General features: G+C 53.0%; 1 protein-coding gene across 9 annotated transcripts; it reads right to left on the reverse strand.

Annotated features, from left to right (window-relative positions):
* Nucleotides 1–221: 221 nt before the first annotated feature.
* LOC101868682 (DNA polymerase iota) lies at nucleotides 222–11505 on the reverse strand. Of its 9 annotated transcripts, none has more exons than XM_034074063.1 (12): nucleotides 11328–11378; nucleotides 10623–10742; nucleotides 10339–10503; nucleotides 8785–8937; nucleotides 7961–8197; nucleotides 7533–7711; nucleotides 7290–7381; nucleotides 6942–7075; nucleotides 6301–6506; nucleotides 4276–5421; nucleotides 2936–3221; nucleotides 222–272 (listed from the first exon to the last, which is right to left on the reverse strand). In XM_034074063.1, the coding sequence occupies exons 2-10, from the start codon at nucleotides 10657–10659 to the stop codon at nucleotides 4657–4659; spliced, it is 1968 nt and encodes a 655-aa protein (XP_033929954.1). In that variant the 5' UTR covers nucleotides 10660–10742; nucleotides 11328–11378; the 3' UTR covers nucleotides 222–272; nucleotides 2936–3221; nucleotides 4276–4656. The 9 variants fall into 9 exon arrangements, with proteins under 9 accessions (XP_033929954.1, XP_033929953.1, XP_033929958.1 ...); XM_034074062.1 differs by lacking the exon at nucleotides 222–272 and adding an exon at nucleotides 1981–2038; XM_034074067.1 differs by lacking the exon at nucleotides 222–272 and having other exon boundaries at nucleotides 2935–3221; nucleotides 4276–4362; nucleotides 4652–5421.
* Between the last annotated feature and the right edge of the window lie 293 nt (nucleotides 11506–11798).

Genomic DNA, 11798 nt, shown 5'->3' on the forward strand with positions numbered 1-11798 from the left:
AGAATCTTTCTAGCTTTTGCCTTAGCATTTTCTAGCAGCTGTTGCAATTTTGCATTCTTTAACACCTCTTTTACAAGTGACAAATCCATACAATACAAGGTACTGTTTCTTGTTAGCAACTGCCTAGTAAATACAGGTGGTTTTATACACGCTCCCCTTTACCTCTCCTGATTGGGTTCACACCTTGGCTTCAGCTTAGCGTTACATCATGCTTCTGGCATCTTGTTATTGCATTCCTGTTTGCTGATCTTGACACTTCTTCTTCTTTTAACCTGGGGTCATAAGTTCACTTTCTCACAGCTTGCTGTAGGCCTGTTCAAGCGCCCATGCTCGACCCCCAACAATAGTGCCTCATTATGGCCCAATGATTACCACATAGAGCCCTATTATTACCCCATAAAAGCCCCATTGTTCCCTCATAGAGCCCCATTATTACCCCATAAAAGCCCCATTGTTCCCTCATAGAGCCCCATTATTACCCCATAAAGCCCCATTGTTCCCTCATAGAGCCCCATTATTACCCCATGAAAGCCCCATTGTTCCCTCATAGAGCCCCATTATTACCCCATAAAGCCACATTGTTCCCTCATAGATCCCCATTATTACCCCATTCTAGCCCCATTGTTGCCTCATAGTGCCTCATTATTGCCCAATTATTATCACATAGAGCCCCATTATTGCCCCATAAAGCCCCATTGTTGCCTCATAGAGCCCCATTCTTGCCCAATAATTAACACATAGAGCCCCATTATTACCCCATAAAAGCCACATTGTTGCTCCATTGTTGCCTCATAGTGTTCCATTATTGCCCAGTTATTACCACATAGAGCCCCATTATTACACCATAAAGCCCCATTGTTGCCTCATAGAGCCCCATTATTACCCCATAGACCCAATTGTTGCCCCATTGTTGTCTCATAGAGCCCCATAATTGCCCAATTATTACCTCATGGAGCTCCATTATTACCTCATAAAGCCCCATTGTTGCCTCATAGAACCCCATTATTGCCCAATTCTTACCACATAGAGCCCCATTATTACCCCATAAACGCCCCATTGTTGCTCCATTGTTGCCTCATAGAGCCCCAGTTTTGCCCAAGTATTTCCACATAGAGCCCCATTATCACCCCATAAAGCCACATTGTTCCCTCATAGAGCCCCATTATTACCCTATTCTTGCCCCATTGTTGCCTCATAGTGCCTCATTATTGCCCAATTATTATCACATATAGCCCCATTATTACCCCATAGAGCCCCATTATTGTCCAACTGTTGACTCATAGAGCCCCATTAGTACCCCATAGAGCCCTATTGTTGCCCCATTGTTGCCTCATAGAGCCCCATTATTGCCCAACTTTTGACTCATAGAGCCCCATTATTACCCCATAGAGCCCCATTGTTGCCCCATTGTTGCCTCATAGAGCCACATTACTGAACAATTATTACCACATAGAGCACCATTATTACACCATAAAGCCCCATTGTTCCCTCATAGAGCCCCATTATTACCCCATAGAGCTCCATTGTTGCCTCATAGACCCCATTATTGCCAAATTATTACCACATATAGCCCCATTATTACCCCATAAAGCCCCATTGTTGCCTCATAGAGCTCCATTATTGCCCAATAGTTGCCTCATAGAGCCCCATTATTACCCCAAAAAGGCACATTGTTGCCTCATAGAGCCCCATTATTGCCCAACTATTACCACATAGAGCCCCATTATTACCCCATAAAGCCCCATTGTTGCCTCATAGTGCCCCATTATTGCCCGATAGAACAGAATTGTTGCCTCATAGAACCCCATAATTGCCCCTTAGAGCCCCATTCTCGCCCCATAGAACTTCATTAATGCCCCATAGAGCCCCATTGTTGCCTCATTGTGTCCCAATATTGCCGAATAATTACCACATAGAGCCCCATAATTACCCCATAAAGCCCATGTGGAGACAGTTCTCACAAGAGAATGGATATTTGGTACATGAGGTCTGAATAACTCTGAGGGATACAGCAAGGCCGTGGGAGGCCTGAGGAAGCCTAAGCAAGCAAGATAAGAAGAAGCTGTAATTCACTGAGTGATGAGAACTGTGGACTGTTGACAAGTGTTGGAGGTCAAGTTCTCACACCTGTGCTTAACCAATTATATGTTAGTCACTAAGGGTCTTCAAGACAAGTATCCAATCATGATATGACAAATTGCTGTAGGTGTGTGTAAGCAATAGTATATAAGGAGTTAATGCTTTGCAATAAATGGCTTTTTGTCTGATCATATTGATCTCTGAGTCCATTCCGTGACAGGAAAGGGAAAGGGGAAAGGGAAAGGGAAAGGGGAAAAGAAAAGGGGAAAGGAAAAGGGGAAAGGAAGAGGGGAAAGGAAAAGGGGAAAGGAAAAGGGGAAAGGAAAAGGGGAAAGGAAAAGGGGAAAGGAAAAGGGGAAAGGAAAAGGGGAAAGGAAAAGGGGAAAGGAAAAGGGGAAAGGAAAAGGGGAAAGGAAAAGGGGAAAGGAAAAGGGGAAAGGAAAAGGGGAAAGGGGAAAGGGGAAAGGGAAAGGGGAAAGGGAAAAGGGAAAGGGAAAGGGGAAAGGGAAAGGGAAAAGGAAAGGGAAAAGGGAAAAGGGAAAAGGGAAAAGGGAAAGGGAAAGGAAAATGGGAAAGGAAAAGGGAAAGGGGAAAGGGAAATGGGAAAGGGAAAGGGAAAAGGGAAAAGGGAAAAGGGAAAGGGAAAGGGAAAAGGGAAAAGGGGAATGGGAAAGGGAAAAGGGAAAAGGGAAAGGGAAAGGAAAAGGGAAAGGAAAAGGGAAAGGAAAAGGGAAAGGAAAAGGGAAAGGGAAAAGGGAAAGGGAAAAGGGAAAAAGGGAAAGGGAAAAGGGGAATGGGAAAAGGGAAGATGAAAAAGGAAAAGAGAAGAAGAGGGGGAAAAAGGAACATTTGCTACCTTGTTTTTCCTTGGCATAGTGGTTGGAAAGTCTGATTTCCTTAGGAATGCTCCCATGGATGCAGATCTTCCCCATGCTTCCACAGGGAGACGCTTGGCTCAGGTTGAAGTCCTCAATGTATGCTTCCAAGGCTTCCAATGCAGAGCTGTAGGAATGCTCCCTGTAAAGGATGGAATAGGGCTGGGAGTAGCAGCTGCTCCAGGGAGTAAGGAGGGAGGACACCAGGGATGCAGGGGTGATCCAGGTTTTCCAGCCATGATCCATGTGGGAATCTTCCTCATGCACCTACAAGGAAAGGACAAGGAATAACGTGCACTAAAGGGGTTACTTAGCATCTATTACATGAAGCAGGATGGGTCCCTTTGGGATGACCATTGGGACCCAAAGGGAAGCACAGGGCAAGGAATGAAGGGATGGGATTGGGAATAACAGCGGGAATGGGGGGGGGGGGGAAGGATACAAGAGAGGATGCTCAGCACCATCAGCCCCACATCAGCATCAGCAGGCCCACATCAGCGTTAGCCCATCATCAGCATCAGCCCCATAGCACCCTTCAGCCCCACAGCATCAGCTCCACATCATCACCATCAGCCCCACATCGTCACCACCCCCCTTCCCCGTCCCGCCCTTCCCCCCCCACCAAGCCGCCATTATCCCCCCCCTTTCCCTCACAAGACCCCATAGAACGTCCCCCTTTCAAGGGGTCTCATCCGGCCCCATTCATGCCGGGAATCCGCCTCCATCCCAACTCTCACCTCAGCCCGCGGAGCGCGTTTGAAAGGGCCGCGCTCCGCCGCAAAATGGCGCGGGGCATGCTGGGAGTTGTAGGCGCAGCACTGAGCGACACCAAAGGACTACGACTCCCATCATGCCTCGCGGCGGAACGCCGTCGGCTTAAAGGGCATTGTGGGAGCTGTAGGCGTAGCAGTGACTGAAGTACCAGGGAGGACTACAACTCCCGGCATGCCCCGCGGCCGGATGGCTGCACGCAGCCGAGTGCGACAGCGGTAGGCACAGCAGAGCTCTAGGACTACAACTCCCAGCGTACTTCGCGGCGGCATTGCCGGCAGCGCTGAGGACCACAAGTCCCATCATGCCCCGCGGCATTGCCTTCCCTCCAGGCTGGAGACGGGAGCTCCGCCGGCCACTGCATCACCTATGGGATACCTTTGGATTCCAACCGGAGTCATTGAGGGCTTCCCTGGATCCATGGGAATCACCCATGGGATACCAGCACCTAAACCCTAATGGGTCCTCACCCCTGACCCCAGTACTCCGAACCCCAGACGGGGGGTAAAGGATACGTGAAGGATGGGTAAAGGGTGCGTAACTCACCCACCTTGGAGTAACTCTTCCTTTAGGAATTTTCATCTGGAGGATGCTTTCCCACCTCTTGTAATCCCTTGCATTCCATGGCCTTGAGGTGCTTTGTGGAGAGAAGCAGCACCTCAAGCCCTGCATCCGCATGGAATTTGCCCTTGGATTCACTTCTCAACCCCCTGGATCCACTATCCAAGGAGGAATGGATTTACATTGGGGTTGAGATGGATCCACACCACAGGGAAGTGTTACACAGCAACTCCTGCTTTGCTCCAGGTGGGAATGATACAGGAACACCCACTCTGAACGCCATTGGGAATGCTTTGGGACGTGGTTACTACAGGTTTACAATGGTATTACTATAGGTCTACACTGTGATTACTATGGGTTTATACCGTGGTTATGGCCTCTTTGGGAAGGGAATGGCTGGAGTTGGAGCATCCTCTTTACTACCACCCCATTCCAGGTGTAAAGCGCTTCCGAGAGCTGCTTCCCTCCTTCCGAACCCTTCTTCTCGGGGTTTAAGGTATCTCCACAAGCTGTTAGAGCCACAGGGCACTTCCATCCTCCTCCTTTTCCTTGCCTTCAGCTTTCCCAAGGGTTTATCCGTCCTTTGGGATCCACTCTTCCATTGGGCCAACAATTCCCGTTGCACATCCACAGGGAGCTCATAGAAAGTCTCCTTATCCACATCAGGAGGAATTACTACATCTTTACAATGGGTTTGCTCCATTGATGCTGCTGCAGGGGCCTCCTTATCCCAGCTAGAAGCACATGACCCAGTCAGGATGATCCCAGCTTCTGGAGGCTCTTTCTCCATCCTGACCCCTGTCCTGCTGGGATACTCAAAGGCCTGTGTTGCTCCTACAGGGTTAGTACACCCTGCAGGGCGAACAGCACTGCTTAATCCCATTGGATTTTGGGAAGGGTTTGGGATCTCTTTGGGAAAAGGCAGTGAGGGCTGAGCGGGAACATTCCCAGCTTGGAATTCCAGCTGGGAAGGGAGTTCTTGTTTAAGAGCTTCTGGAAGAACTTCCTGGGCAATGGGTGGAAAAGAGGGAATTGTTCCAGGTCTTCGTGGGCTTTCCTCTCCCTCCAGAAGCTTCCTGCTGTTGGGAATTCCGCTGCAAGAGGCGCTCCCCTTCCCTTGGGAATCTGCAGCTTCCTATGGAAAGAGCAGAGATCAAAGCAGGAGCAGCCTGGGCGTCACCAACCAGGGACCAGCCACGGCCTGAGCCACAGCCAAGGGTGCCTTGGAGCCTGCTCCAGGCAGACCAAGGCCAGGAGAGGGCTCTCACAGCAACCATAGCACCCCAACACCCATAGCAACCACAGCACTCCCAGCACCCATAACATGCACAGAACGCCAGCACCCACAGCACTATAGCACCCATAGCACCCGTCAGCACCCATAGCACCCCCAGAACTCCACGCACCCATAGCACACCCACCACTACCAGCACCCACAACACCAACAAAACTGAAAGCACCCCCAACACCCATAGAACCCCAGCACCCATAGCAAGCCAGCACCCACAGAGCCCCAGCACCCGTAGAGCCCCCAGTACCCACAGCAACCTTAGCACCCCCAGCACTCGTAGAACCCATACCAAACACAGCACCCCCAAAACCCATAGAACCCCCAGCAACTATAACATGCACAGCACCCCCACAACCACCAGCACCCACACCTCCAGCACCCACAGAACCCCCAGCATGCACACCACCCCCAGCAATCAAAGCACTCCCAGCACCCACAGCAAACACAGCACCCCCAGCACCCATAACACACACAGAACCCTAGCACCCACAACACCCTTAGCACCCACAACAACCCTAGCACCCACGGCAACCATAGAACCCTCAGCAGCCTGAACAGCTCCAGCATCCCCAGAACCCACAACACCTGCAGCACCCACAACAGCCCCAGCACCCCAAGCACCCATAGAACCCCCAGCACCCATAACATGCACAGAACCCTAGCACCCCCAGCACCCATAGAATCCTCAGCATTCCAGCACCCATAAGCACCCTAGACAAGCACCTTCCCACTCCCTCCTTGGCCAGAAGCAGGTGCTGGGCCCTTGCCCTTGAGGTAGAAGCCAATGGAACCCTTCCTGGTGGGAAGCTCCTGGAGGTTGGAGAAGCAGACGTTGAGGAGGGTGAGGTGGAATGGGAGCTCTGTTGGGATCATCTTCCGCAGGAGCTTCATTAAGATGCTCCCCAAGGGGGAGAGGAGGCTCCCAGGATCTACAAGATGGGAAAACCCTTGGGAAACAGGGATTGGATCCCAAGGAACACATGCAATAACAGGCAGTTCAGTAGGAAAGGGAGCATCCTGGTCTCAATGTCTCCTATGTCCCCCTAAAGCTGATTCCAATGGGAGGTGATTCCAGCCCTCATAGATATTCCCACATGGATGCTCCATCCATGTCCTGCTGGCCTCAACATAAGGGCATGGAGCAGATAGAGCAAAGGCAAAGGAGGCCAGAGCTTCTTCCAACCCATTCCATTGTCCCAGCAGCCCCATAGCAAACAGCTTCCAAAGAGCCCCCCTCTTCTTGGGATCAAGGAATGGAAAAGATTCCCAAAGCTGGAACAGTTGGGAATGGGATGATCTTAAGTAATGGGATTGGAGAGAAGAATCCCATTGTAGCAGCACAAAGGGGAAAATTCCAAGCTTACCTTTCCCAAATTTGGGAAGGAGATGCGGTGGGATAGGGCACTGACGGCATTCCCGATGGAACCCCTTTCCTGATGAGGAGAAGCGGCGGATGCTCAACCTTATGGTGCGTGGTTGCCTCCCATCCCGGCGGATTCTATGGAGCACCGAGGAGTAAGTGCTATTCCAGGTCTATGGAAGCTGCCACAGCATGGATCATGGATCACTGGATCATGGTATCGGCAGCTTGGAGATGACCTTCAAGGCCACAATGAACCCCCCCCATCCCTCTTTACTCCATGGAAAACGCCCTTTCCAAGCCACTCCATGAGAAACATGATCCCATCAGGAAGAGCTCTGGAGACAATCACCTTTCCAAGAGGCTTGGAAGCATCGTTCCCAGTTTCTCCTGGACTTCTGCCTCTGAGGAACATTTCCGGAAGGAATCTTCATCGCTAAAGGACTAAGAGCAGAAGGAATCCCATCACTTGGATTCTATCCCAGATTCCCCAGAGGAACAGAAGCAGGGAGATATGGAATGAACCTTGGACACACAGAGCTTCAGAACCTTCTGGAAGGACCTTCTTGAGAATTCCTTCAAGGAAGTCTCCTACCTGAGGAGGTCCCGATGGTGTCACAGGGGCCTCATCCTGCCCATAGCCAAGCTTCCGGATCCGTTGAGCAAGCGCAATTCCCAGCTCCTTCTCCAAGCCAGCAGATGGAAACCTTTGGAGATCCACCACTGTCTTCACACCCAATGCTTCCAGGCGTTCCGCAGTCCTGGAGCCAATGCCTGTCAGGATAAGGACACAGGAATGGCATTATCCTATCCGAGGGGTCCTTGGGATGGAAGCTGAGAGAGTTCTTCCTCGTGGGAAGGATGGGATAATGGGAAGTGAGAGATGTCCCATCCATACCGGTGGTGCCTTCAACCCAACACAGCTCTTCTGGCCTCCTAAAGGACACCGCAACCATTGGGTCTAGTGCAAGGATGAATTCCCTGGGGTGCCCAGCACCTCCTGGATGAGACCCCAGCACCTACCTGGCACCTTCCGGATGGACCCCAGGTTCCTCAGCAGCTCCTGGGTGCTGTGGGGCAGGAGCAGGGTTTGTTGGTTGGGTTTGAAGGTCCCAGAGACCACCTTGGCCAAGAACTTGGTGGTGGCCACCCCAGCGCTGCTGGTGAGGCCCAACGTGGAGTAAAGGCATTCCCGGAGCTCTTCCATCACTTGGGATCCAATGGCAAGCTTACGATGGGTTGGATCCTGCACGTTGATGGCTGGGAAGGAGAAAGAAGTGGGAAGGATGGGGGGAGTCAACCTAATTCCATGGATTTTCTGGGGGGGCATGTAGCATTCCAGCCCTGCAGGAGGGTTTGGTCACCTGGATCAAGTGGAAGCACATTCCTAGATCATGGAATGGCATGGATGGAGCTTAGAGTGCATCCAGGGCCACCTTGCACTGGAGCAGGTTGCTCCAGCTTGGCCTTGGGGATGGGACATCTCCCACCTCCCACTGTCCCACCAGCCTCATGCGGACAAACTTCCCCAGATCCCATCCCAAAAACTTCCCAAAATCTCACAGTCCCACCAGCCTCATGGGGAAGAACTTCCCAAGATTCCCACTGTACCACCAGCCTCATGGGGATGAACTTCCCAAGATTGCATCCCAAGCTTCCCATGGTCCCATCCTTCCAGCTCCTCATCCAAAGCCCTTCATCTTTCCGGAGCCCCTTCATGCACTGAAGCCACTCTGATGCCTCCATGGATCCCAAAGGTCCTTTCCAAGCTATTCCATAATTCCAGGATACTTGGACATTCCCAAGTCCACTTCTCCAGCTATTCCCAAGCCGAGGTGGATACTCACCTTGGTCCTTGTAGACATGGCCTGAGACACGGATCCCAGCCCATCCACTTGGATGGAAGCAGCCTATGCGTTGCTCCACCACATCTGTGATATCCAGGAAGTTCTCATCCAAGCCAAGTCTTTCCACCAATGGACAATATTCCCGCAGGAGCTCTAGGAGGAGAAGACAACCTGAGATAAGAGGGATACAACTGATTCCAAGAGGTTGACGGCTCCCTATGGATGGAAGGGACTTGCAAGCTCATGGAGTTTCAATAGGGCCACCTACTAGAGAAGGATGCTCCAACCTCTCTGGACAGCCCATCCCTATGTCCATAGCTCTTCCCTATGAGGATGGTGGGACATTGGGATGGGTTGGATGGAGAACACGGAGCTGCTCTACTCCTGGTCCAAGGCCAGTTTGGAGCATCCTCTTGTAGAAGGTGTCCTCAAGGAGGAGCACATCAGATGCTGCTATTATGGGATGTACCAAAGTGGTTGGCCTCTACCTGTGACCTTGTAGGCCATGGGATGGGTTGGATGGACGTCGTGGTTTAAGCCCAGACCGTAAATCAGAACCACGCAGCCTACTCCCTACCCTCTCCCCTTTCTTCCCCCCGCTCCCAGAGGGATGGGGAGGAGAAGCGAAAAGAATGTAATTCCCACAAGTTGAGATAAGAACAGCCTAGTAACTAAGGTATAACACAAATCACTGCTGCTACCACCAATAATAATACTGATAAGAGAAACAACAAGGGAAGAGAATACAACACCTCACCACCCGCCGACCGATAATACCCAGCACGACTGAGCACCGACTGATACCTGGTCCAGCCCCGCAGTGAACTAGCTCTTCTGGGTAACTCTCACTTACATCTTGGGCATGACGTGCTGTGGTATGGAATACCTCTTTGGCTAGTTTGGGTCAGGTGTCCTGTCTCCGCTCCCTCCCAGCTTCCCCTCCTCCCTGGCAGAGCGTGAGGCTCACAAAGTCCTTGGTCAGACCAAACATGTGAGCAGTAACTACAAACATCAGTGTTATCAGCGCTGTTCTCAGGCCAAAAGTAAAACACACAGTGCTGCACCAGCTCCCAAGGAGGAAAAATGACTGCTCCTGCTAAACCCAGGACAATGGAGAAGCTGGGCCTCCTCCATCCCTGGCTCAAGGCCAGCTTGGAGCAACCCCCAGTAGGTGTCCTTGTCAAAGAGAAGAACATCAGATGCTGCTATTATAGGATGCACCAAAGTGGTTTCCCTCTGCCTATGACCTTGTAGGCCATGGGATGGGTTGGATGGAGAAGCTGGGCCTGCTCCATCCCCGGTCCAAGGCCAGCTTGGAGCAACCCATAGTAGGTGTCCTCAAGGAGGAGAGCATCAGATGCTGCTATTACAGGATGTACCAAAGTAGTTGCCCTCTGCCTGTCACCCTGCAGGACATGGGATGGATTCAGAAGCTGGGGCTGCTCCACCTCTGCTTCAAGGCCAGGTTGGAGTAACCCATAGTAGGTGTCCTTCTAGAGGAGGAGAACATCAGATGCTGCTATTATGGGATATACCAAAGTGATTGTCCTCTACCTGTGACCTTGTAGGACATCTCCCTATAGGGAGTGAGGTCTTCTCCATTGACCAGCACCAAGTGAGGACACTTCTCCGTGGCCTCTTTGAGGGACATCAACTTCTTCACCCCATGGCGCCGGGCTTCGTAGTTACAGGTGACCACGAGGGACTTCTGCTGCACCCCTACAACAAGGGGGACACCAGGGGGGGTGAAATTCCTGCTGGATACAGGAGGAGAGGGAAAGTTCCCAACAGATCCAGGAGGATGCTCCCATAGGGAACATCAGGAAGGTTCCTCCTACCCAAGGCCTTGTCCCTGAGCTCCGGGGCCCGGAGCATCTCCACCTGCGCATAGAAGCAGTCGAGGTCAAGGTGTGCAATGACGCTGCTGCCCGCAGGGGGGCGCCGGCTCCCGCTGGGTCCTATGGGAGGGAAGGGGAGAGCTGGAGGCCGGGAACCCGAAGGCGCTGCCAGGGGATGGGGACTGGGGCTGGGCGCTTGGGCTGACTTGGGATGGGGAGGGAACACCCACCGCAAACCCAGCACCCATAGAACCCCAGCACCCCCACCACCCATAGACCTCACAGCAGTCCCAGTACCAGCAGCACCCACAAAACCCACAGCACCAATAACACCCCCAGAACCCATAGAACCCCAGTACCTATAGCACCCTCAGCATCCCCAGCACTGAAAGCACCCCTGCACCCACAGCATCCACAGCATCCAAAGCATCCATAGAACCACAGCACCCACAGCACCCATAGAACCCCAACACCCACAGAACCCCCAGCACCCATAGAACCCGAGCACCAATAGCAATCCCAGCACCCACAGAGCTCGCAGCACCCATAGTATGCATACTACTCCCACCACTGCCAGCAGCCACAACAGCTCCAGCACCCACAGAATCCCCAGCACCCACAGAATCCCCAGCACCCACAGCACCCCTAGAACCCCAGCAACCCAGCACTTCCAACCTCCACCACCCGAGCGCCACAAGCACGCACCTTGCTGCGGCCTCCACCACTGCTCCTTCTCTTCTTCTTCTTCTTCGTCCTCCTCCTCCTCCTCCCTCCCCTCCATGCTCCTCTCTCCCTGCTCCCGCTCTCCCTCCTCTCCCCCCCTCCAGGCAATGGCTGCTCCGCAGCTCCCGCACCCACCCTCTGCTGCGCCCTCCACGATGGCGGCAGCTGCGCGCGCACCCAGCGCTCCTGCCCCCACCTCCGCACCGCCTCCATCACCAGCGGGGCCCGGCCCCGAGCACTCCGCAGCTCCCGTATCAGGGTCCTAGTGCCCGTCCGCTGCCTCCCGCATCAGGGTCCTAGTGCCCGTCCCGTTGCCTCCCGCATCAGGGTCCTAGTGCCCCCCCCGCTGCCTCCCGTATCAGGGTCCTAGTGCCCCTCCCGCTCCCTCCCGCATCAGGGTCCTAGTGCCCCTCCCGCTCCCTCCCGCATCAGGGTCCTAGTGCCCGTCCGCTG

The sequence above is a fragment of the Melopsittacus undulatus genome, unplaced genomic scaffold (genome assembly GCF_012275295.1).
Source record: "Melopsittacus undulatus isolate bMelUnd1 unplaced genomic scaffold, bMelUnd1.mat.Z mat_scaffold_49_arrow_ctg1, whole genome shotgun sequence".
NCBI classification, from domain to species: domain Eukaryota; kingdom Metazoa; phylum Chordata; class Aves; order Psittaciformes; family Psittaculidae; genus Melopsittacus; species Melopsittacus undulatus.

Coding starts and splice junctions, on each gene's coding strand:
- LOC101868682 (XM_034074063.1), bottom strand. CDS start 10,659: ATGCTCCGGGCCCCGGAGCTCAGGGACAAGGCCTTGG. Junction 10,504..10,622: donor GCTCAGGGACAAGGCCTTGG/GTAGGAGGAACC, acceptor CCCTTGTTGTAG/GGGTGCAGCAGAAGTCCCTC. Junction 7,076..7,289: donor CTTCCAAGCCTCTTGGAAAG/GTGATTGTCTCC, acceptor GGTGCTCCATAG/AATCCGCCGGGATGGGAGGC.